At 35.5% G+C, this 27,433-nt stretch overlaps 1 protein-coding gene across 1 annotated transcript in view; it reads right to left on the reverse strand.

Moving 5' to 3' along the window:
- Window positions 1-396: 396 nt before the first annotated feature.
- Window positions 397-27,433, reverse strand: part of LOC138938571 (lachesin) — an 86,961-nt gene continuing 59,924 nt past the window's right edge. The window contains exons 3-10 of the mRNA XM_070305641.1: window positions 24,226-24,332; window positions 21,410-21,595; window positions 12,898-12,981; window positions 8,883-9,006; window positions 6,310-6,447; window positions 6,075-6,197; window positions 3,724-3,894; window positions 397-1,770 (exon numbers count right to left, since the gene is read on the reverse strand). Of these exons, the coding sequence (XP_070161742.1) occupies window positions 1,451-1,770; window positions 3,724-3,894; window positions 6,075-6,197; window positions 6,310-6,447; window positions 8,883-9,006; window positions 12,898-12,981; window positions 21,410-21,595; window positions 24,226-24,332 (1,253 nt within the window). The 3' untranslated portion in view covers window positions 397-1,450. The remainder of the gene's footprint in view (window positions 1,771-3,723; window positions 3,895-6,074; window positions 6,198-6,309; window positions 6,448-8,882; window positions 9,007-12,897; window positions 12,982-21,409; window positions 21,596-24,225; window positions 24,333-27,433) is intronic.

The following is a 27,433-nucleotide window of genomic DNA, read 5'->3' on the forward strand; positions in this document are numbered from 1 at the left end:
TCGTGTCGCTCGCACGCGATTGAAAAACGCAGCGGAGTAATAGAGGTGAGAGGGGTGGGGTGGAGAGGGGGGAGGAGGGAGAGGAGAAGTAAGATGGCACGAACGTGTTAGTTACCCTGACGTGTCAAGTATGCACACATATACACATGCGAGCGTGTCCGTATATATATATATATATATGATATACACGTACATATACTATACACATATCACGCAGCTTATTGCAACGAAGCTGAGGAATTACGCATCTTTGATTCGCGTCGATATTATTTTCACTTTGAAATAAATATATGTCATTATCGTTCTCTTCGTCTATCTATCTTTTTGGCCTCTATCACTGCTTTGTCGTTCCCCTGCCCCCCCCCCCCCCCCATCTCTTGTGTCCATCGTCTTTTTTATTGTAATATTATGATCGCCATCGCGCACTTATCTCGTCTGTATTCGCAAAGTGAATATCTTAACCGATCATTCGCGATTCGTTTCAATAATCCATACTTTTTTCTATGTAACAAAGATAGAGAAATCAATTTTACGTAAAACTTATAATATAATCCGACACAGTAACGCTAATTATTAATTTAATTATTTTTTATTTTCTCAAACTATCTCGATGTGATTAAATAAAACGAGAGATTGTATATATGATAAGATAAAATTATATTGCTTAACATTGCATAAGAATAAAAATAATCTAAGATGTTGTTTCGATAATTATAATAATAATATCGAAAATAGAAGTGACCTTATTATACCGAATTTTTGACCCTTGAAATTAATTAATTTAGCACTCACCGATCGATTCTTCGATCCCATCACCAAGTACAACGATCAAGATACATAAGTCCCGCGATGTAAATCCCTATCTTCTGACCCACGTGGTTTATCCCTTTCGCGAGCTTCCGATCCATTGATTAAGTCTATGAATTACGAATAAGCCACTCAGGGAAGACGATACGTCGTCGGCAGTAGCAGCGGCGATTTAACCCCATTCGAAGTTGTTTTTGCTGCGTAGAGCCGAGCAAGCAGCTGAATAGCCAATGAAGATTAAAGCTTTCGTTTCACGCGAAGCCGGATACCGGGCATGAAATTTACAACGTAACGTATGATTCACTTCGCGCGACTTTATCTCACTGATTAGATAGGATCAACGCAGTTTGCTTTGAAAATAGCATGGAATCTCTCTTGAAAATCCGATCGCTCAGCCAATGATAAAGCGCGTTGCGAACATATTTTTCTTTCTCGCTAAACTCGCTGCAACGTCCCGCAATAGAAACAACTTCGGACTCATGGACATCCAGCGTTGATCGCTCAACTTCTTCGAAAGTGGATTACGTTTGTCGCTGAAATCGCGCCACGACGAAACCGACGTGCGAACGTGAGCACCAACGGCGTATGCCTCGACCCGGTCCTTTAACTTTTCCCGACCCTTTCCCGTTTCTCATCATCACCATCACCACCACCACCACCACCACCATCTGCGACAAACGATCGTCAACGATAACAGCGATGACAGGACATCGGTGATGGACAGCCGTCGTCGATGAGAATCAGCGCCCGATTTGGCGTTAATCGCGGGCCGTTTTTTGCCGACGCGGATCGTCGAGGCTGGAGTGGCGAGTGACGGATAGCCCACGTGGCCGTGGACCGTGTTGTCCACCGCCAATGGCCTGTTCTCCGTTCTGTCCATCTCCGCCGACCCGTATACTATTTCGTCCTCCTCATCGTAGAACGTTGGCCACGCCGTCTGTGTCCTCGTCGGTCCAGAGATTTCTGAAACAGCGAAATAAAACGCGATCCTTAAGATGCAGAACATATATGTGATTAGAAAAAAAAAATTCATCTCCTTCATTATGATTATGTAGATTTTTTTATATAGAAACCATTATTATAACAATCGACATGTATCTATCATTTATAATCAACGTACATACGTATGTTTATAATGATATTCCGGCATCGCTTCGACTAGAGCGAATTAAACGGCTTTTCTCATTGTACTGTTCCAAAAAGTAACAGGATCGCGAATTTATCGGCGCTTATCTGAGAATTCTGACACTTACGTTACAAACTTTCTCGAGAGTCTCTTGAATAAAGGAAAGAAGCTCAAATCCGCGTAGCGCTTGAAGATAAGAACGGCACGCGTGTCGTTCTCATGGAAAGAATTTAATATCGAACGAAAGTGGACACGTGCGTGTACACTCGTATATACGGCATGTTTCCTAAAATTTCTATTGAAGTTTAAGAAAAAATATTCTACGGTAAATATCGATCGTATTTTTTTAAATATTTTTAATAAATTAAAACTTTTCACAGATATTAAACGAAAATTCTGTTAACATAGGAATACATATAACGCTATTTCCTGTATCATCACTTTTAAATTCATGTATGCAAATATGTCGTCTTTACGTCCACTGCGCCGGATGAAGACCTCGCCCTCGAAATCGATGGATCGATAACACGCGACGATTTACAAACGTGAAGGGTGTACTGCATTCGCCAATCTTATCTTTTCGCCCTTTCGTCTCTCACACAGCCCCCGGAGAGCTGCTAGCCGAGAAATTCGACATCGCGCGCGCGCGCGCGCGTGGAAAGATGAGGATTGACCGAAAGGTATCTGACGTAGGGATAGATCCTCGCGGGAGGGGTTTCCGTCCGTAAAGTGACAATGCTTGTAAATGCGTGGCGTGTTTGCCGTAAGAGGAGAAGGAGAAGAAGGAAACCTTCTCTTATTCCTATCATCTCACGCAATCAGTCACGGGAGCGCGAGCGCGTTTACTCTCCGCTCGACGACTGAAACCCGAGCAACAATTTTCACGTCGAGTTGTTGGTACAGAGGACTCGTTAACCTCGCGACCCGCCGCATTAATGTAGGAATAACAGGTCGTGCGCGAAAGCAAGTTTCACCCACCTTTCGCCTCGCCCCTTGCGAGATACTCGGTGTAACCGAGCTGCAACGCACGGCAAAAAGCCGTTTCCGCGCCATAATTCGTTCGCTGCGAATACTCAAGAGCCTTGTTACCCGGACGCATTTAAGATTGTTTCGTTCGCAGCTACGCAGAGACGTGCGGAATGTTTTGCATGGTATGTAATGCAATTCGAAAGCGTATTTCTGGAAAGTTCTAGCGTCGTGCTCTTTCTTGACAAGACTAAAATCCGTCCATAATCGGTCAAAGTTCCTTTGAACATCGAAAGTGGAAAAATTTAGGGAATTAAATTTGAAAAATATATAATAGAATATTAGGTTTTACTTTCGCAAGATCTTACTTTGCGATTTTATCATTAGTAAGAATTTAAAATTTGATGAAAATCTTGTTTATTTATTGTACAATTTGTAAATTTGATTCGTGCGATTAATCCCGGCGGGCTACTTATATAAGTACAATAATTCATTCACAGTTTACAAGGCAAATCTCTCACCCTCGACCTCTCTCGTGCAATTATCTATGGATCTATTTGCAGGTTTTATTTCACGGTACGAATCTTAATCCTTAGCATTACGACCATCTAAAGGAACAAAAAGAAGGAAGAGAAAAAACGAAATAGGAAAAGAAGTAGGATTATCCGCAAATGTACACGTGCACTGAAACGAAATGCTGCAGCGCGGATAACGCAATTCTCCCCGTTTTGACTGCGTTCCGTTGAGTAATCGAATTAGGTATTCTTTATGGGCTCCCCGGGAAACTTCGTTTGATAACGGTCGAAAATGCGCTGTGTACTCACCGTATAATCGAATACTGCTCTCGACCTCGCCGAGGGAATTTTTGGCCGCGCACCGGTACGTTCCCACGTCTTGTTTCTGCAGATTCCGGATGGTGAGGATCATCCGGACCTCGAACGGTGACTTCGGCACCGCTTGCACATCGTACCTGACGCTAGTTATTATCATCGCACCTTGAGAATAAAAAAAACGCACTTAATTATTTCATGTTCGATAGATAGAAAATTGCACGTTATTTCTCTTCGAGCTTGCGCATCCAGCATTTTTAGCTCGATTAATATGCGGCAAAAAACATACATTATGAATTTCACAGAAAAATATGGAGAGTTAGCGTTTCATTCAACGGAGGGGGAGAGATTGAAACTATAGAAATAGATATTATACAAATTTTTCTCGTATAGATATCTGCATACGCGAGAAAAAAAAATTAAAGTTATAATCTATATACTTTTTCGACGCAATTAGGATTATTTTACAAATTTTTTAATTCGATTCAACGGATTCCGCCCCTTTCGTTAATTTGAATATCATTCTATTTACTTGTTTCGGTAAAAACATTCTAATAATCTATATCACACGTATTTATATAATATCAATTATATCTATTTGTTAAATTATTTTAATTAAATTCTGAAATATTTTCGTACTATGCATAGCAAGCAGTTGAAGGGGCAAGAGGTTACGTCTCTTGCTATAAATAAGACATCTCGCCCCTTTCCTGCTATCCTTTCTTATTACACGTTGAAACAGTTGCATATAATGGGAAACAAGTGAAAGGTATCTTCCACGCGAGACGAAATTGCATACGAATGCATTGGAGCGAGGAACTCTGGATAACTGAGCGTGTGTTAAACCGAGAGGACGTCTGACTCTTGTGAGGCGAAATCCACTGCGGGAATATTTCCGTGAGTCTGGAGAGAGATAAGTAGTATTCTCTCTTATGTCTATCTAAAATTTTCTTGAGGAATTTTGAATCAAAATATATTATTATACGTCATTGCAATATAGCGCTATTGTTCGTTGAAATATTATGCGCGATTTCCGATACCTGAGTTGACTTTTTATTGGAAAATCTATATAAAAGAATGTAGAAAAAGTTAATTGCTTTAATGTTTATTGAGAATTTTCACATTTTATGCTTTATATATTATGTATAGAAGAGAAAAGAAGATAATTAAATTATCTCGGATTTTTCTTTTGTTTATTCATACAAGTTTAAAACGTGTCTCCAATTACGCAAATAAGTTTCTGGAAGCTGACGATACTGAAATATAACGCGATACGTATCTAACATCGGAATCGCCTAAACTAAAGTACGGTCTATAATCGGATTTGTCATGCGAGAGTAATTAACGATCGAGCATTTCTCCGTTAGTTGCAATAGCAATTAGTTAACAAGCCAATCATTGTAACGGACTGTACTACTTGTGGTAGCGTTGTGCTGACCAAATGCAAATATATAGATAACACACACATTCGCATATATATATACGAGTTGAAAGATATTCCATAAATTATACCTATGTTACATTAAACGATAATTCCGTTTCGCGTGAAAGTGAAAATTGTTGCATAAGTTAATTATTATTACAGTTAATACATTTTCTGTATGGAAAAAAGAAAATAGAACTAAGTTATTAATATAATTGGAATATTAGCATATATCGATAAATAATATAATATATACACATCACATATCGATCAAGAGTTGGAAAGTCTTACAGAGGATTTATTTAAATTTATAGATTTTGAAGTTATATATACGTGATCGTTTATGAAAATTATATAATTACTCGCATAAGTTCATTTATTTTATAAATTGCATTTTGAGTGCTCTCTTAATATCTTAGTAATTTTATTTATCAAGGAATATAATCGAAATTAATTCAAGGAAAAAAAGGTGTAATTCAAGGCATAATCGAAAGAATCTAATTATATATATATATATATATATCGGCACGATAAAGTCTCTCTCTCTCTCTCTCTCTCTCTCTCTCTCATTTCTTTAAATAAGTTTGTTTATAAAATTTTTCCTTTCCTGTTAAGTGTCTATCTAAAATTACTGAAATATTGATAGCAATCAGAATGCAATTTATACTGCAATTTATATAATTACAACAGTCTGATAAACATAACAAATTGAAAAAATATTTCCAATACACAATAAATAATAAAGAATATACCTACGGGCAATATTTTGAATGATGAGATTGATAAATATTATGAAATCTTTAAAAGACGATGATTACATAGTACGTATATTGCATTAGAATATCGGCACGAGAATATTCGATAACGGAACTATAATTACAGCATGCAGTGCGGAAATGTTTTTTAGCGAATGTTGTCTTACCCTTCGGATCCTTGACCCAGTAGTTAATCGACATCGGGGATGCCTCGACGAAACATTCTAGGACCACGTCGGTCCCCAAGGGCGCACCGACCAGCTGATTGGGTACGTGAATCACCGGCGAAACTGTAAATCGAAATTGGAAGATATGGTTGCATTTCTCGAGCCTCTTGGCATAGAGGAATCGAGATGCACGATATCTGGTTCAACGATTCGGATCGTAATCACTATTACTTACAATGAACGTTGATATAAATACGTTTGCTGACCGCGGGCGGGACCCCGTTGCTGGCGATGCACAGATAAACCCCCATCTCGTTCCTCGAGATCTTCGTCAGCTTCAGCTCCTCGCCCAAAAACTCGTTTATAGCATACGCTGAGAACGGTGTACGTTAAAGTCGAATAAGACCGAGCACATTCGAAATGAGATTGCGCGCGCGCACCGCAACATTCTCGTCCATGTGCTTTAAGCGGTAAGATTTTTTTCCACTAATGTAAAGCAAGACTTCTTTTTCGAAATAACGAGATTTAGTCGACCTAATTTACATTGTACAGCACAAATAATTTAATAGATTTTTCGTAGTTATTTTCTGCAAATCGGGTCATGAATTATGAATGCATATACATATTAAAATTTAATAATATCTTATATCTACATATTTTTTTAAAACAAATGATTATCAACATAAGCAAAGTTTTATTAGACATATTAGATATGTAAAGAGAACGAAAAAAAACTGAAGATAAAAATACAAAGATAAAATACGATTAGAATTATTTAAGTTCATCTTAGAGAAAGTAATGATTATAGAAAATAAAATTAATAATTAACTTGAAAGAGGGAGAATACGTTTTCTTGCTTTATTAAAGCTACTTTTTGTCTGACAATTGCATAATAATTATACTAACTTAATCGCATGTTTTTATAACAGAAACATTAGCTAACAACTTATTGTTTTTGACTATTGTTATTTAATGAAAACTATTAAATACAGATGCGCGTGAATGGGAAAAAAAACCGAACAGCCTATTACAAAAGCGGGCGATGATCAATAAAATAACAAACGCGCTTAATGATATTATATTCGTGCTAATTACGCTTCTCCAATATTTTATTGTAGAACATGCAATACATATTATATTTCGTATGCTACGTTTTCAATACGAATTCGTATTCACGGTTTACAAATTTATTTATACCTTCAAAATAATGTTAAAGAAATGTATATTTACTTTTCGTGAAATTTGAAGCGCACATTGATATTGGCGTAAATGCAGTATAAATTAATGGAAACAACGTAATACGGTATAAATTAATGAAAATAAACAATTTGATTAAATAACTGCATATTATATACCGATGAATGTTTTCAGATGCAAACAACAAAGTGGCGCATACGGATAAGACGAGCGCAATTTGTTGCACCTGCAGCTATTTCTTGTCGCGAAATATCGTAAACAAACGCAGGAACCTTCCTCACCTGCGGCCTCCCGTTACATTATGTCGTAATTTAGCTTGTAAAAGAATTAACTTTCCAAATATTCTGAGTTTCTCCGCGTTTTCTACCTGACCTATCAATTACGTGAGACAAAAGTGTTTTGCATTCTGTTAATTAAGCGTAGATGAAAAAAAAAAGGATATATATATATATATTTAGAGAAGGTTACATTTGACAGACGATATCTTTTAAATGCTCGATAATAAAAAAATATTTATAATGATGATGAATCTTAAATGACAGATTCTAAAAATATAATTTATAGGACGAGGAAATCTAAAAATTCTCACATTACCGCTTTCTCCTTTTCGTTCATTTACTTTTTTAACATTTGAATACGAAATGTTCGCGTAACCGCGTTAGCTGGTGGTCGCGCGATCGGTAGTCTCCTTCCGGCAATCATTGCGATTGTAATGCCGACAATAAGCCGTCGCCCGGAGGTGCAAGATCGCGCCCGGCATACGCTGCATCCATCGGTTGCAGCGGCATGCATCCTTGCTGTGGACCGCGTCGACAGTATGGTGAAATTTGCCTGCTATTAGTAACACCACGCTGAAGTGAATACTAAATACATCGTTTAGCTGGAACTTGCAAGACAGCTGAGAGCGAAGCGGGATGGTTTGCGAGATCAACGTTCTGATCATTTTATGAATATCTACTTTAAGGAAGACGCAGTAATTTTATTCAGCCGGACGTTCGCGGTCTTTTTTTTTTTTTTTTTTTTTTTTTTTTTTTTTTTTTTTTGTAATATACAATCTAGTTTGCATCTGTTTGATATATGAAAGAATATATTTTTTTAACTGATCGAGAGTAGAGAATTAATATCGAATAGATTTTTATTTAATAGAAATGAAAATTGATAATTAAGAGAATAAAATTAATCGTAAAAAGTATAGCTGAAAAAAAAAAAGCTAATTCTCGATAAACTGTGCGATTCTTTTCTTTTAATATGGACATAAATTATGAAAAAACAAGGAAGGTAGTAGGCACGTGTTTCATAATTGGTCCAATATTAAATTCAACATTATTACTTAATGATCCGCGGAATGAATCCGCGGCGCGGCCGGCCATTGAGCGAAAGTCGCTGGCAAAGGCATTATTTCGGAGCATCAGCGGAATCGGTTTCCGGGCGAAATTCGTCTTAAAGTACGGAAACGGCGGTTCGTAATGAGGGAATTTGAATACTAACGGGATCGCGAAGCGCGGTATGCGCGCCTAAGGAAAACATAATTGTATATTCCGCTCTCTATATCGGCGGAACGGCGCGGTGCGGCGACGAGAGGGCGGGCGTGCCATCTATATTAAATCTTACCGTGAGACTTCTGGTTCGGGGTGCTTCCTGGAAATGGCTCCCGAATTATAATGTTCCTGCCGTCTTCTCGGCGCCAGGATACGCGCGGCTCGGGTACGCCTCTCGCCCGGCACGTTAACTTCACCTGTACGTGTTATGAAACCGGAATTATAAAGAGAAGCGAGTTCGTTATTGCACTCCACTGTAATGCCGTGCTTCATCCAAATATATATTTGGAAATATAAACGAGAGAGGGGAGGAGAGGAAGAGAAAAATGCGCGTCTCTCTCTCTCTCTCTCTCTCTCTCTCTCTATGTAAAACACGTACGCGCGAGGACGTTTGTCCGAAACAATGGCGGCTCGCGCGGATATTCGAGCGGAAAACGAATCTATGGTCGCGAGGGGCATGAAATATCCGGCGGTTTTTTTCTTTTTTTTCGGTTATTAGTTCTACCGCGCGCTTGCACGGCCGATTTTATCGAACCTTCTCGAATTCTCGTTAACGGATGCTCAGTTTAACGATATTTTTGCTTCTGGCTGGCGCTTGAATAATGGAATGATACGAAGCTATTTTTGAATGAATGAAATCAGGCACCATGAAATCGGCTTAATTTTTAAAATTTGTCAACGGCATGTTACATTCACAGATCCATCCATTATCAATTTGATTCTCATCAGTTACCGAGTTACGCATGTTCGAAATGAATGCAAAAGATAGGATAGGTTACGAGTTGCAAAACACGTACGCGGAATGAATATCTGTTCTACAATGGAAAATATAAACGGCATGTTGACAATTAACGACACGACACGTGTCGCAGCATACTGCGCTGTTTGTTGGCCTGCATTCTACTGACACGCTTGCCTGCTAGTTTGCAATATCGGTGACGTTTTTAAATAAATATCGTGTTAGCACGGTTCCGAGGTGTAATGTAAGTTATTACATACATACAGTTCGCATAGCTACCTTCAAAAGAATATAAACTGAGTATTATTCACTCGATTCTTAAAAAAAAAAAAAATTGGAGGATTAAAATTAGTGTTTAAAATTTATGTAAAAAGGCATATAAAATAATTAAACTTAGTGTGATACATGACTTTAAAATTTTGATTATGTCATAACGCAATCTGATTTATTGAAAATACTTTTTAAAGATTTAAAAAAATGACAAGCAGATAATATATAAATCAATTAATATGTTATTAATATCTTTATTATTTATACAAAATATTATTTTGTTATTAATTTTGTACTTGAAATAAGAGCGGAAATATTGATTTCATCGAAACGCGGATATGAATAGATCGATTTCATATACATTTTTTTCAAGTTAAATTTACGCTGAATTTTCGAAATAAATGATCATACGGGCTAGAAATATATCTATTGAAAGTATAATTCGAAATTCCAGTAACAATTAAAAAGTTCTTTTAAAAAGTATCTTCCGTTCCAAGAGACTTTGGAGAAACTTACAAGACAAGAGTTTCGCTAAAAATCAATTTTGAATTAAGAAAGAAACGAGTTCGAAAATGTTGTATCAAAATTTATTTATTTTGCGCGTGTAAAAACGTGTTCGCACGATGAAAAGCGACATGCCGTGAAAAATCTGCTAGTTTAGATCTGTTTAGATTTTTACGTAAGAGTTTGGTAAATACGGGAGAGAAAGAGAGATAATAATAACAGTTATAGTCCGGCAAAATTACTTATTTATCTTGATAGACTCGGACTGTTCCGTGAGGAAACGAATTCACAAATTCGAATCTCGATTGAAATTTCAATTTTTTATGAACTTTATCTAGCGTGCCGGGTCAATGAAAATATCAACTTTTTTTGAACGCTATCGCAACAATTGACATCTACGATTTTTAGATTTATCGCTGATGGATATCATATCTATTAAGAATGCCAAATTAAGAATAGATATATACATATATAGTATGTGATGAAATTATTTATCAGAAGTAAAATTATTGAAGATATTTAAATTAAAATTCTTTTTATAATATATTTTTTAATATATTTCCTATACACTTATATATTTTTAATACGCACTGTATAAATGGGGCATTTTAGAAAGTACAAACTAACTATATCTAACATAGCTTGTGTATACAAAAAATTTTGTTAAAAAACGAGAGAGAAATTTTATTTTATCGCAGTAGAACATTTAAAATTCGCATTGTATAATTCTACGATTTTCCAAATCAATATTAAATTATATTTTAGACAGGCTATACAATTCTGTTGTAACAAAAGGAATACGATATTTAGACGTGTGTCCCGACAATCTCGTCAAAAGAAGTAGATAACTTATATAAACTGACAGTAGTACAATTTTCAGTATATAACCAACCGCGGAAGCTTATAATAATAGGAAGATTTGCTATGCGCGTCGGTATAATTTCAAAGTTTAAAATGATCCACGATGTAGAGGGGCTCTGTATTGCTGTCGCGTCTTCGTAAAAGCGTCTGTCAGACATTCTGAGAGAAGCGCAATATTCTTTATTCGAGCGACACCGTCGGCCATGCGTGCTGAAGAACGCGAGGATGAGATGAGATATTCATTAAAATTGCGCGGCTGCCACGGAATATGAATTGTAAGCAACAGGTCACTTATTTTCACCGATGACTTATTTTCATTCGCGCGTAACGTCAAAATTGGCTATGCACGTACGACGTCGTGTCATTGCAATTACGCGCACAGAAAGTTATCAAATCAAATAAATTACTTATGAGTGATTACGTATCGCGAAAACACGACTATATATTTTTCTTCAAAGAGTAACAAACTATAATCATCAAAATATCGCGATTTCTTTTATTTTGCGTAAAATAATGAAATTATAATTAAAATATTATTAATAATACAAATTACATTTAATAATAATTACGAGTTCGCTATATGATAACGTTAAAATAGTATTTGCAACAGGTGTACGGAATTATAATAATGTAGAATTACATCAATTATACAATAGTCCGGATATTATTAACGTCATAAAATCGCGTCGATTAAGATGGGCAGGTCACGTGGCGCATATGGACGAGAATCGAACCGCATATAAAATACTAATTGCTAAACCTAATGGAGAAAGACCATTGGGTAGACCAAGACGTAGGTGGGAAGATAATATTAGAATGGATCTTAACGAAATGGGGTACGAGGGTCGCGAATGGAGGGATCTTGCTCAGGGACGGGAACATTGGCGGGATTTGGTATTTGCGGCAATGAGCTTTCGAGTTCCTAACGCCATCTAATAATAATAATAACAGGTGTACGGAATCACTTATTATGAATTATATCATGAAATGCGATACAATACATTATATTCGCTTTTTATGTTTAAATTGCAATTGACATCTAAATGTGACAATTAGTTTGTAGATTTAATAATAACGCACGTATACAAGTGCTTTCAAAGTTAATACTTTTAACTCGCTATCATTATGGACTTCCTGACGATTTAAGCATCTTAGTAGTAAGACCAATCCCGTGCTCAAGACGTTAATGACGACGAATAGCGGAAGTTGCAAGTTATTTGTAGACTCAGCCGCGAGCCGTTGCACACTCGTGGCGCGTATTGCCCTTCTCCGATATAGATTTCTCCGGCATGAATCAAGCGGAATAACGTTGCCCTGATAATTTACTACAGACGTAAATCAGCCCACATTTGTAAGTAATAAACCATCGTTTATTCATGACACGGCTTCTGCACGGGGTAAATTATTTAACGACCTCCGGCCTAGTCGCGCCATAGCGCATCTTTCTTCCTGGCATATTTATCCGCAAATTTATTTCCGTATGCGGATGAATTCTTCGAAATTGAGTCGGCAGTTAATTGTTGATCGAAAGCAACATTCCGTCGATATTGACGTTGTATTTCAACAGAACAATAATATAAAGAAAAATATATTTCTTGTTACGAGACAAAAATTGTGTGCGTACGTGTTAATTCTTAATTGCTATTAATTAAAGATCTTTTTTTAATAATTAAAATCAAAATTACAATGACGTAAAATAAAAAAATATATTCACCTGGCCGCCCTCGCCTACCATCATGTCGCTTGATGTAGCTTCAGGATCGAAATCAGGTGGCACGACAATCGACAGCATACCTGTCTGAAAGAAACATATGATTTGTAATTAGTATTAATAAACTCAGAGACAACGGTAGTGAATTCAAATTCGCTTTATTAATAAAGCTATTTTATTTTAATTTTTTAATAGTAAATTAAACTATTACTTTATATTTCTTTTCTCTTTCTCTGTTACTTTATTCCTCTTAATATAAACTGTTGGTTGTTATAAATTCGCATTTAAATTATTTAACAAAAAGATATAACAATGTATTATCATAGATTCGCGATCTCTCAAATAATGCGATAGAACTATTCAAATATGGGAACATCGCTTTGCGCGATCTGTCTAGATTTTTCGTGATTAAAAAATTTTAATTAACGCATATATACGAATTTTGTGATGACTTGAGAGGGATAGATGTTTCTACAGAGCGCATAGCTAGAGCTATAATTATGTCTCTAACTTCAATCATACTCTGTAAAAATTTAATACGCGGTTCATTGCGAGAGAGAGGAACATATTTTTTCCCATTATACGGCATTGCGCGTAAATATGGCTCATCCGACGTGCAGCGTTGATAACAACAAACGAATCAGAGATGATGACATATAGCTTGCTTTATTTCCCTCGTTGCAGCATATGAAATGCTGCTGTGGAAATAGTGTTTAAAATAACCGGATTCGCTACAAGAGTAGAAAAACGGATTTAAATAATAATGCGAAAATAATGAAAAAACAGGCGTGTTTCTGCGGAGTATACTTAATTTCTTGAGACTAATTGAATTAATTGTGTACTTGGCAAAAGCGTGATAATATCATCGAATTAAATTCTGAATCTTGATTCTGAATGTAATAAAAGAACGATTCGCAGAAGCTTTTTTTTTTTACATCATTTTTTTCTCGTTTCATTAGTAGATTACGAAGTACGACAGTAAGGCAGTTCGATAACGCTTCGTGCGCCTTCAAATCTCGAGTGTCTTGTTTTCCCGATATACTTTAACTTGATATATTTTATACGGGGTAACGTATTATGGCCGCGGAACCTGCTGATGTTGCTAGTGTGGATACCAATGCGTATTGTGGATTATTCGTTAATGAACGGTGCGTAGTAACGTCAAACATCATAATTATTAGTCAAATCATTATTACCCGCCTGATATCCAACAATCACGCACGTGAGTTACACGTGAGTCACGTGCGCAAAAATGATAGCTTTCAACTATAATGCATCCGTTCTGTTGCTGATTTTAGCTAAATTTAAAAAGTTTATTTCTTAACAATTATAATGTTTCGATTTGCCCTTAATATAAAAGTATTATCTCAAGACGAGAAGAAAAATAATTAAACACTGATTATTTTTTATAATAATAAAATTTCGAGTAAAATTTCATGATTTATCGTACGGCAGAATATGTCGATAATTTAATGAATTCGAAGGGTGAATCTTGAATTTAATACTGAATTTTAAATTACGCTATATATTACGAGGATTTTACGGCTCATTGTTCAGGAACAATATACAATAATACTCGATGCCATCAAAATGCTGGATGCTCGGCACATTTTCCTGCAAGGTGCAAAATAATCCTTCAGGACAAAGCGTTGCGCGCTAACTACGCATTCGACACTTATCAGCGCGCGTACGGAGACGTTATCACGTTATAATTCCCAAGTGAGAAGACAGTAGAACGCGGTGGAGAATCGAGGAAGAGGAGGAGGATCAACCTCGAACATCTCTGCTTCGGGGACTTTTGTCAGCGGTCGTACGTCAACCCACGAGACGTCAAGACGAGTGCAAGGACCTCTTCCCTGTTCCTCCTTCACTTCTCCATATCTTTCCCGCCGTGCTCACTCCTCCCCCTCGATTCTCCTCGTTTCACCTGCGATTTAAGGGAAACTCCACACACGTTGCTCGTTCTCTTTCTCTCTTGTCTTCGCAAGATGCGGAGGCACGAAGTGTACGCGCAATTACGAGGATGTAATCCACGCCACGACGAAACTTCAATCGTTATAACCGAGTTGTCTGGCAAGCCGCCACTGCAGAAACAGCTCCGACGAATGCAAACTGCGTACCTGCTACCTACCTACATATCTATCCTATCACAGCAACGGCGATGACGAGACACGTGCCCTAGCGCGTAAACTCATACGTGTCATCACTGAATTATGAAACTACTGTCCTTCGCACATGTACACATCGCGAATTAATCGTTACGCGTCTGCGAATGATTGCATTAGTCTTCGCCGCAGGTGAATGAATGAGTTTTGAATCTCCCTTTTTAAAATCAGCAATAATTAAATTATTTATTTATATTTCTTTTAATATATATAAATAATCTATAATTAATCTATAAATAATCTATAGTTATTATAAATAATTTACTTGTCTGTAAAGACAATTTGCCGCAAACTTGGTTTTTTTTTTTCCCCAAACTACGTTATTCTGATAAAAACAAAAGTAAAAAACTTTTATTTTAAAACAAAATAAGTCTTTATATTTACGATAATTGTAATTAATATATTCAGAATATATGGAAGTGCGTCATCAAAGTGCGACAAAATATGAAGATAAATAGAGGAATTTAATAAATCACTATTGTAAATGTGATATCAATTATGGTTAATGTGTTAGATCATTTAGTCTTACAAAGTATATCAGACGGTAAACGCACTCGCGCAAACAGCATGCCCGTTGAGACCCATTATCGCTCGTTATTAGTCAGATTTACACTGCAGGATCACTATTAATCCATAAGTACGTGCATCATTTCTCTTAATGTAATGTGTGAATATACATACCATATACATGTAATGGGGAAGTCGTACATTGTTTTCTAATGATTAACAATATCATCGAACAAAATTAAAATAATTATTTCCTTGATATTTCAAAAAATGCTTTGTATAAGAAATTATACATATATATCGCGTGTACATTATAATTGAATCAATATTATTTGATACGAAATATTAAATTTGTATATCTCTATCGTTTTTATTATAATCTATAATATTTTGATTTATTATGAGTAAAATAAAAATTGGTGATGAATGAAGATTATATGAACGATCATAACTAACTGTGATATGATTATATATGATGATATTATATTTAATTAGAAAATTATCACAGTCGTAGTGAAAAATGAAACTTTAATTAATCCTTATTATTCCAGCATCCAGCATTTTGATGGCATTAATAATTTTTAATTAAAGCAGAGTTAGTTTCAAGCGGTATGGACAAGATCTGCGATTCATTTTGAATCGTTAGCAAGGGACTGTATAAGACATCTACAAGGGATATATGGTAGTTTTGTGAGATTCGATTCAATTACTCGATTAAATCAGTGCATTTCGCGCCGCGTCAGAATTATGCAGATAACCCCGAAGAAGTGACGCGAAATTTCAAGAAAGACGACGCACAAGTCGACGCGCAAGCCGACGTCTCTACGTACGTACACGTAAATTTTATCAGACACGCAGTCGGAATTATAAGCGACACGCGAAGGACGCCGCCGTATTCGGCAACGAGCGAGGAAATATAGTTACGAGAGGCGAGACTCCGCATCCTGCGACGATCGTGTTTTAGCTGTTGATATATACATGTATACACATATATACATATATAAATGAGAAGGAAAAGGGAGAAAAAAAACGACAAACTGTGATAGAGGGAATCATATTTATGGAGAAAAAATTTATTTCTTTGATTGGCGGCTAAGTTTTTAGCGATTTAATAACAGCGCAACAGAAAATATTGATATTATAAATTTTCGAGAAATGTCTTTTTTTTTTCGTTAAATTCTATCAAATTTTAATATTATGATATAATAATAATTTAAAAAAATATACAGTAACCATATGTAAATGCGATAATATTAAAATATGTTATGCACTGTATTTTCCCTCTCTCTCTCTCTCTCTCTCTTCCTCTCTTCGTATCGGTATATTTTTTCGCCTTTCATACAGTTACAAGATTTATATTTTGATTTGTTTCCAATCGGATTGTGAAATGCCCTGGCAAATCACTCTGCGATCCAACCGCTTGCGGCAAAACATGTTTCAGAAAGTAAAAATTAATGCAAAGCACACACATACATAAGACGAAATATATAACATGATGAATATAAGAACGCGAGATAAAAGAAACAAGATATATTACTAATATGCAATAAGATAATAATTATTACAGAATTAAGTCAATCACATTTCACATTAGTTACAGAATCTTTAAGCAAAACATTTATATATTTTCTTGTAATATATTTTTATTTTTATGCTATATTTATTTTTTATATAAATTCTCTTGATCGTGATCGATTGGTCACGGCATCGATCGCTTGCAAAGTGTTCATTATTTAACTTTCCAAGAAAAAATGGTATAATATGGCGTCAGATGCAAATGTATATAATTAGTTATGAAAAAATCTGATATCATATGATTATATAAAATTACATATGTTATCAGGCCCTTCACAACTAATTATAGTATATTTACATCTAATCACTGGACCATTTCTTCGAGTTGCTATTTCGTAAAGCGAAAGTGACGAGAAAACAACCGACGTTCAAATAGGACACTTGCTATCGTCCCGCAAAACCGTCGCGTGTTACGCTCCGTGCACTACTTAAGATTACAGCTTTTTTCTTAGCAAGAAGAAACTACGACTAGCAGGCAAGAACTCGCGCGAATTCAATCCGAAATGTCAGAAAATTAGATCTCAGCTCGACTTCCAGCGGCGTCCCACGCCATATCACTTTGCTGGCAAGAGGCGGACGAGAGCCAACTGTTACTTTAAGGCAACCAGACAATCGCGGTCTAGACTCCGATCTCGAGGAAGACAAGGTAAATATTATCTGGAGATAGAAAGGACGAATGGAGGGCCCTGACGCGCTTAACTAAATTGGCTCGTTAAGTAATATCTTTCGTATCGCGAGAAAAATTTCTCACGCTCGTAAAGCGACACTTTTATATTATGCCTAATTGCCGTCTAACTATTTAAGCGCCCCATGCATTTAAAGAGACGAGCGTGCGAATTTTGAGAACTCGTTTTCGATTGTCCCTAGTTATTCGACTTGAACGAATTTGCGCGCGCGAGAGTGCAAAAATATATAGAAACATATAATTTTCAATCGATTATATTTCGCCGACACTCCTTTGCGAGTTTTCACCGCTTAAAAGTCGATTTAACACGAGACGGCTGTTTCATCGCTTTTTCTTATCGGAAATTACTACGTCGCGTATAATATTCGTTAAACGGGATTTAATATTCCGATCCTTTTCTGATAAGATTATATACACGCAGCTGTATATATATATTATAACACGCGAAGGATATGGAGGATTTAAGCGGGGCGCTATTCATAAACGGGTATCGGCGTTCTTGAACTGGCGAAGACGGCTCGTTAAGTTCACAGGTTCGTTAAATATACCGCGGATCCACCAGTCGCGCGTACGCGGAGGGCAAAATGCTTTCGATACTTGTACAGATTGTTACGTTGGCAGCAAAGCTAATACTCTTGCGGCAGAGCTCGGTGGTTAATACCAGTGCGGTTTGTGCTATCGCGCGTCACCGACGACGATTAGGCGGCGGAAAGTATGGAGATGTGCAAACGAGGTTGCAGCGACTCTTGCTGTCTCTAATCGAGCGCTTTAGGAATCTCTCTCTCTCTCTTCATTATTATTCTCTCGCTTTCTCGTTTACATTGCCCAAAGGTTTCAGCAGGAATGTAATGAATACGATGTTTATTATAAATATGAATAAACTAATAATGTTATCAAATAAAGATTACATCCTTAATTAATATATTATGCCATGTTTGTGATAGCTTACGTGATTTGTGAAATTTTTAATTGATTGATATATATTTCTGTATTCTCTAATCAATATTTCTGTAATAAATTCCGTTTCAGATTTCAGATTTTTTTTTTTTTCTTTTTTTTTTCTTGAGAATATCTTACAATATATCGTGATTTAGAAGCGAAAATATTTAGTAAAAATGAGACATTTCATATTGCGGATAAGGAATTAATAAGGATTTCTGAAAGGTCTTCCGGGTTTCTAATGCGAATACGCATTATACCCGCGGGATTATGTTAATGATAGTTAGCAAACTGAGACCGGGATGATTAATTGCATGAATCAACTGAGACGTGGTCCGACTGTAACTGAGTAACTATCGATTAACTCATGCGCATCTTGGCACTTTGTCGATGCGGGCATTATTGGCAGCGAATCGCTCGATTAATTGTTTTGTACGGCAACCGATTTCCGCGATGCGATGTAAAGCGTATCATTCGACAAATATATCTGCTTATATTTCACTATCTTACAATTAGCTATAAACATATGTAAAATTAGATGTTAAAAAGATGTGGAGGCATTATTATAATTATTATATCGTACTTAAATTTAAGCTAAAAAAACAATCGATTTAAAATGTAAGTATTCGTATAAATGAAAGTATAGGAAGATTTTATATATATATATATATATATATATATATATATATATATATATATATTTATATCTTTAATCAAAACGGGAAGTGTTAAAGATACGAATGACATTCAGTAACTCTTTTATAAGTCTCTATCGAAAAACCATCGTCTTTCGTGAAGCTCAGGTTGGAGCGCAAGAAACCCTATTCCTTTTAAAGCCGATTGTCGCGGAATAGCATACAATATTTACGCACGAGAACACATTATTATCGTTTCTTACGACGTATTTTATTGGTAATATATGTAGTAACATTATGATAAGTCACTTTGAATGGACTTATTCTATTCTACGACTTCTTTATCAAATAAAAATTGATCGATTTGTATCAAAGTTATATCGAATATATGACAAAGTTATGTCGATGATAGAATATATATTTTTTATGTATATAATATTAGGAAATAAAACAGTGTGTGTGTGTGTGAGAGAGAGAGAGAGAGAGAGAGAGAGAGAGAGAGAGAGAGAGAGAAAATGAATGTGGTGCAAAAAATTTAAACATTTTTTATTACATAAAGATTTTTGTCATTCGCGGGATCTCATTTGTATTATAATTAACATCCACTAGTTCGGAATATCTGGAGAATGAAAATAAGAATTAAAAGCAAAAATATGTAAAATATATTTTTGATATCACATAATATTGATGCATCCTATTTTGCCGAAATAAAATTAAAAAATAAATCTGCTTTATAATTCAAATTAAATAAAATTAATATAGTACAATTTATAATTATAATACAATCATTTTTCAGTTCATGTGTAATATAGATTATATTCATTTATATTATTATGTGCAACGTGAAATGTTTGTAAGTATTTTATGTAATGTACATATAATGCACACATAATCATTAGATAAAATATGCAATAAAGTAGAGTGAGAGATATAATATGAGAGAGAAATTTGTACGCCTCATCGGAATTATACGACCTTTTGACCACTGACGCTGCATGTTTTATCGACCTAAATACAGTCGTCGATAGGATCGTCCCAATTAGTTATTTCATCGAGTTTGTCGGTTTGCCACGGCTAATTTCAAACAAGAACTATATGTTTCCGAGTTTAATACATCGTGGCGAAGTATCGAGATCAGTAATAACAGAAAATATAGATATGCATTAAAGGGAATCGAAACTCGTTTCTTCGATTCTATAATATTAATCTTATTTATCACAATTAGAGAGAGCGCACTCTACAATATTTTAAGATTTTATAGAAAAAGAAATATATTTATATGTAATTAATTTATTTATTAAGATTTAGATTTGATATATATATTAAAAGAATTATGCGAATAGGTAAGTGTAATAAATCTGTCATTTTTCTTTTAAATTTTTAAAGAAATTAGAGGTATCATTTTGGTTCGATAAGCGTAGTGGAAGCGTAATTAACGAAAATATGCTTAAAGCGGCAAATACATTACTGTTTCCGCGCCTAGGTAAATTCCGCGCGTTTCTAAAATAGTAGCAAACTGCTATTAGAAGCTCTCTCTCTCTCTCTCTCTCTCTCTCTCGGGAACTTTCTAACGATACTTCCGTTACCGCAGTATCGTCGCGAAAGATCCTTCGCGAAACTTGCGCCTCGTTAGATTTACCCGCTGGCCAATATTAACGGCGATGAGAGTAAAGGTGCGGTATGTCTGAAACGAGCATTGCTCCCGAGATTCGAATGAACGGCGCAAACTTTATAATTGAAGCACGGAAAAACTTGTGACGGAACCGGCTGGTTCACGCAGTTTCTCGGCAGCCCATAAAACGTAAATAAATCGTTAGTCTATTCGTTGGATAATTTTAACAATGTATACATTTAATTATGTATCTGTATAAAATTAAAATATATAAATAATTTTAATAAAAATCGGCTCTAGATTAATCGGAATACTATCGTATGAGATGGCGAATCGGCAGCTACAATCTCGTATATATCAACCCGTATCGTTTGTAGGAGCTTAATGTAGTACATACCTGACTCTTCATGGGATCCGTATTGATCTGACACATGTAAAGACCGCCGTCCTCTTTCTGAACCCCCTTGATGTGAAGGTTCCACATACTGTGATCGCTATGGGACACGGATACCCTCTGGTTGTGCGTGATCACGTGATCGTGTATTGCCTGAATTGCCTTCGTGTCCGCCTTTACCCAACCGACCTGGAACATCAATCGCCGGATCAGGCCCTTAATATGATGGAGAACGAGAGAGAGAGAGAGAGAGAGAGAGAGAGAGAGAGAGAGAGAGAGATAGATAGATAGCTAGATGGATAAATAGATAGAGAGAAATATAGAGAGAGACGTGTCGCTGCCGGAAATCGCGATGACGGCGTCGCGGATTTCATCGAAGATGCCGCAATTTCCTCACAAGCATCCGACTGTGGAATACAAACAGATGTGGGGGATGCCTATCCTGAGGTGTGCAAGCGTGCAGACGTATACATATACATACATACATGCATACGCATACACATATAGATTGACACGCGCGATTCCCCTTGGCCAAACTTTCAGCGATATTTGCATTTTCCTTAGAATATTCCAAATCCCGAAGTGAGGAGCTCTCGCGATTTCACGCGAGCGAGCAAGCGACGCGCATACACGCACACATAGCCATGGTTACATCATGTACGCGCCCATTTCCGAACTAGTAATAGAAAACCGGATACCATCATGTCACGATTTTTTCTCTCTCCCCCCTCTCTCTCTCTCTCTCTTTCCTTCTCATTATTCTCTATGTGTATTCTCGCGATAGCGGCTACACAAACATTCTACCGACGAAGAGAGTATCGACGGTCTTCGCGTCTCTGGAGCAAGAAAGATCCAATGATTTCCGTGTCTTCGAGATGATAGAAGCAACATCTTCATAATCTTCTCGTTTTTTAAATATGAAAATATATATATATATATTAGATATTCTTCCCTAAAGAAATTGATCTCAATTTCATTTGTATACAAAAGAAATAACGGTAAAGTTGACGCTTCTCCCTTACAAAAGATGTCCGCTTTGATCATGACTATGAAAGCTCTTATTCAATAGATATTGCAATTGCTCAACATAGAATCGTTTAAAAAAACATCGGTAAAATGAATCGCTTTTAAATCAGTCACTCTTTCGATTTGACTTTCAAATTCCCTCAGGAAATGGACTATAAATGGAAAGACCATCTTTTGACTGTGTCTGGTAACGACGGATCTCTAGCACATCGCAGTTGTGTACTTCTCATAAATTTAATTATTATGATTCTCCGCTTGGAATTGCTTTAATTTGACCGACGCGAGGCGTTGACATTTATTTGCATATAATCGATGTTTTCGTTGTGTACCGCGCGATTAAATTAACGGTATAATAATAATTATACAATCTGTGACATGCAATGAAGATGGAAAAAGAGACAGGGGGAGAGAGAGAGAGAGAGAGAGAAGTAGAATATTAATTAAAAAAACAAAATAGTTCGTACATTATTCAAATATTTATATTTTGCTTTTACTTCACTGAGTTGCCGAGAGAGATTCGATGTGAAACATAATCGAGTCTTCTATAATAGTCTAACTTATCTAGCTATAATTTCAGTTTCTATAGTTTCTATAGTTACAACTTTGTAAAACGTCAGATATGGGTAGTCTCAACAGATTTCAATACGTCTGATAGGCTACGAGCAGATACTATGACAGTTCGAAGCAACTGATTACACCATAACAGTATAACCGGTTACTGCTTTGATTATACCCGAGAAAAAATATGGTATAATATGATCGGATGTAATTATACATAGTTTGTTATGAAAAGATCCGATAACATATGTAATTTTATATGATCGTATAAAATTACACATACATATGTTATCATATAAAATCATGTACCTATATTTCATATCTTTTTATAACTAATTATGTATATTTACATCTGACCGTATTATATCATTTTTTCTCAGATATTTTCCGCCGTAGCTCAATAAAATTTATGCAAACAAATGCGCAAAGAAAAACGATGATGCGTGGAAAAGTTAATTTCACGATATGGCTAAAAAGTGTTATTAAATTCCGTTGTCCTGTAAAGGTGCGAATTTTGCGACTGATAATGACGAATGATACAAGCCAAGTTGTTCTGCCATAAAATGTATGGAGGTGAGAGATCAATAATACGATATGTAATACGAGATTAGTTTTATAGAAAGATTTCGTTAATACGTTTTGGAAAGAACGTCGGATCGTTCATAGCTTTTTACATCGCGCGTGTATCGATAAAAGTTCTCGGTCTGAAAGTAGAAGTCGGGCAAAGTGAGCGGAAGAATACCTCTCGAGTTTTTTAAGTGAGAATTTTACAGATTTCAAGACCGACTTTTTGCGCCCGTGAAAATCATACAGATAGATTATTCAACGCGTTAAATGTATTTTCCGAGTACGTGTCTTGTCGAGCGTACTTTTCTCATTACAGATCTGCTTCTTTTCTTTTGACTGTAGGAGATGTAAACTAATTTCCGGATTATAGAAATTTATATGTCAATTATTTTTTATATAATGACGAATATCAACAAATAATATGTAATTTGTAATACATATAATAATCTTTTAATGATGCGTATAAATTTTTTTTTTTTTTACTCTGCATTACTTTTGTAAAATTTTTGTGATAGTTATCGCGGACGATACCAATGTACATCGCAAAAGTTTATTCTAGTAGGAGATATGATTTTTTAAAGACGCGTTTCAGAAGTTAAGTGAAACCCCAAGAAGTAAAGCGACCGTTACAACATCACAGGCACGCCGTTGCTTTTCATGTAACTTACCCTGTAACCTCCTAGATGTTTCACCAGACACGTGAAAGTAGCGTCCCTCCCGAGTGGCACGGTTAGATTGGTGATAGGGCCGGAGAATTCGGGTTGAAAAGCGCCTCCTGAAACGATAAAATACGTACGACGTTCGTGAAAAATACATACGCCATTTGCATACCGCACCACCGGCAATTTTTCGACAGTGACGTCAATTCGCCGTCGTGCAGAATGCGCTTTATGGAAAGCGAATAAACGTCAGAAGGCGGAACGTACGCGACTTGGCAAAACGTGGAGATGCGTCTCGCGACTGCAAATTAAATGCATAGACGTGTGACGTTGAATTAGCGAGAATCGTTGCAGTATATATAGCACTTAAGCGAACAACTATGTGCGTAAGTAACATTAATCGATGATGAACGACGTTTTCTTGATGATTCTACTTTTATGTGTGTGTGTCCTTAATTATATTTACAAATTTACTGAAAGCTTTAAGAATAAATATTTCTGCTTCGTTTTTCAAGACAAATAATAATTCTTCAGTAACCATTACCAAAAAGGTTCGATAGAATTTTTAATATGCAAATCGTTAGGTAAGTAAAAATGCTTTTTTGCAATACATTTTGTCTTGTCTAAAAGAAAATTTAAATTTTATATAATTTTTCAAAGTAATCGCGCTATCGCACAATGTAAGAATTAAGACACAAGACAAAAATAATTCCAATAAATATGGTTTATTCTAGATTAAATTAGTTTGTGAAAGTATAATTTATATTGTGGAAAAATATATACTATTTTCTATTATCTCTCCAACATAAAATAATACGTGCAGCGCACGTAAATTACTACAAATATCGCATAGATGATTTCAACGATTAACGCATCATATACATACATATGTATATAAAATATATCTCTCTTTGCATTTTATATTTTTTATATATTTTCGTATCGTTCGATAGATGCATATAAATAATATACAGCTATACGACAATGACAATAACGTTCGATACGATGACGGACATGGTAGTCGCCTCGTAAAACAAAATACGCGAGAAATATGTATGATGCGTAACGTATAAATTGCTTCATTTGTAAAATAAAGATGGAGAATGCAAAATGCGTATGAACGTTCTCGATTCTATCATACTTTTTGTTCGTCAACTTCTGCGTTTCATTTTCTCACGGCGCGTTTTTCCGCCTGGAATAATTTATTATCGAACGTATGAACGTGTCGCTTAAACCGCGAGCGTAACGTCAGATGATTTTTACGACCTGTCAACGAACCGAACACCGTTCGACGACTCGCGTCGGGTGAATTGAATTAATCTTGTGATCGGCGGAGCTTAATATCGTGCGCGTCGAGATGATTATCCGGTAGTTTACAGAATAATGACGTAGACGTTGATTGAATCGATTATTTTGAAGGAAAGGGAGTTAACGCGATGCGGAGACGTTCTTGAATGCATTTTCCTGTGCAAATAGACCAAAATAAGAAGTGACTTTACAAAGCTATTGTTTTTACATCTCGCGATATTCAGATAACAAGCTGTTTTGATCCTTGAATTCGTGTGTCTAGAAACATCATGGAAAATGTGTATCACATTCGATGGTTTGCAATAAAGCCAACTAAATGCGTGCGTGCGTGCGTGATATTTTCGTATAATTTTTTGCTAAAAATAGTCGGTAGCGCGACGTACGGCGGGTAAACAGGACAATGATACTTCTGCAGAAATTTCTGTCCCAGCTGCTGCATAAGCTACTCGATTTAGAGATTTTTATATTTTGCAATATGCGAGGTTTGCCTGTGTAGCTTGATATCATGAAAATACAACAAAATTTATCTGCTAATTGAATAAAAAGAAATATTCTGCGCACAGTATGTAGCAGGCATTTATTTATTGCATTCATTAAAAAATTAAAGAAAATTTTTACCGATCTTACTTAATTATTTCTGGTTTTAAAGAAAATGTTTTTTTATTTTTCATTGTCAGAGAATAATTACAATAAGTATCATTTACAACTTTATCATCGAGAAGAAACGTGGCAAATTATTAATCTGCGATTAAAAAAATCTGCAATATTAAATTACGATAATCAACTTAAAGTCCGTATTTAGTTGTTATAACGAATTTTTTTCATTTTAAACGAATATAAGATCGTACATAATTGCTTATTGAATTTAGATAAAAGTGATATTTTAAAGTTAAATTTTTCGAAAATTAAATTGTTTTTGAAATGGTTTTCAAAATTTATTTACATGGATAGTGAATTATATGAACTTAATTAGAGTACAACAAATGTATGAATTGAAACAATTTCGTTTATGTGTATAATTCGAGTTATTAATTTTCAATTATCTCATTTCTCGTTACACCGTGCGCAACGATATGTTTGAATGAAATTTGTAATTGTGATAAAAGATCTTCGATTGTATTGGATATTTAAAATCCATTGAAAAGTGATATAATATCAAAAATGATTATGTGAAACCTGCTATGAAATAATTTTGATTAACATTCATTTGAAGAATAAATTATGATTTTTATGTAATGTTTTATTATTTCTTCGCATAAATTATATATGCTTATCTAAAACCCATTAGCTTTTATTACAAATCTCTCTCTCTCTCTCTCTCTCTCTCTCTCTCTCTATGTCTGTTAAATAATTGGTATTTATTATAATAAAGGCATAATTGTATACATAAATTAAATTATTTTAGTTTCTATTTTTACACAAAAGATAATTTTTAAAGCTGAATCAATTAATTTTTTATTGCCGTTTGATATAAAAGTGTGTTTGTATTATTTATAACCAAATTAAAATGATAAACAATTATGAGCGAATTATAAAACAGAGTAGCAACATCATGTTCAAGATAGATAAAAGAGAATTCTAGAGGTAGGAAAGTTTTGCTGGAAGAATGCGACACGGTATGGCGATGAAGGAAATATGTAATGGTAAAGAAACTAGCAATAAGTCTAAGAAGAAGATACAAGATCTATTTATCTTGTAACATAAATAATAGAATAAAAAATTAATATAAATGAAAGCGACAATTATCGTGAATAGCTTAACATTGTGCTGCCAGCGGGTTGATAGTAGAGAGCACTATGTTAAAAGTTAAAATATAACTCTGGGATATATATAAACTGGACCCCAACCATTTGTTACGTGAAAATAATGTCCGCAATAAAGGCACTATGTATAACGTAATGTATACAGT

The sequence above is a fragment of the Polyergus mexicanus genome, unplaced genomic scaffold (genome assembly GCF_030449975.1).
Source record: "Polyergus mexicanus isolate NDT 795.1 unplaced genomic scaffold, iyPolMexi1.0 SCAF_13, whole genome shotgun sequence".
In the NCBI taxonomy this organism is placed as follows: Eukaryota; Metazoa; Arthropoda; class Insecta; order Hymenoptera; family Formicidae; genus Polyergus; species Polyergus mexicanus.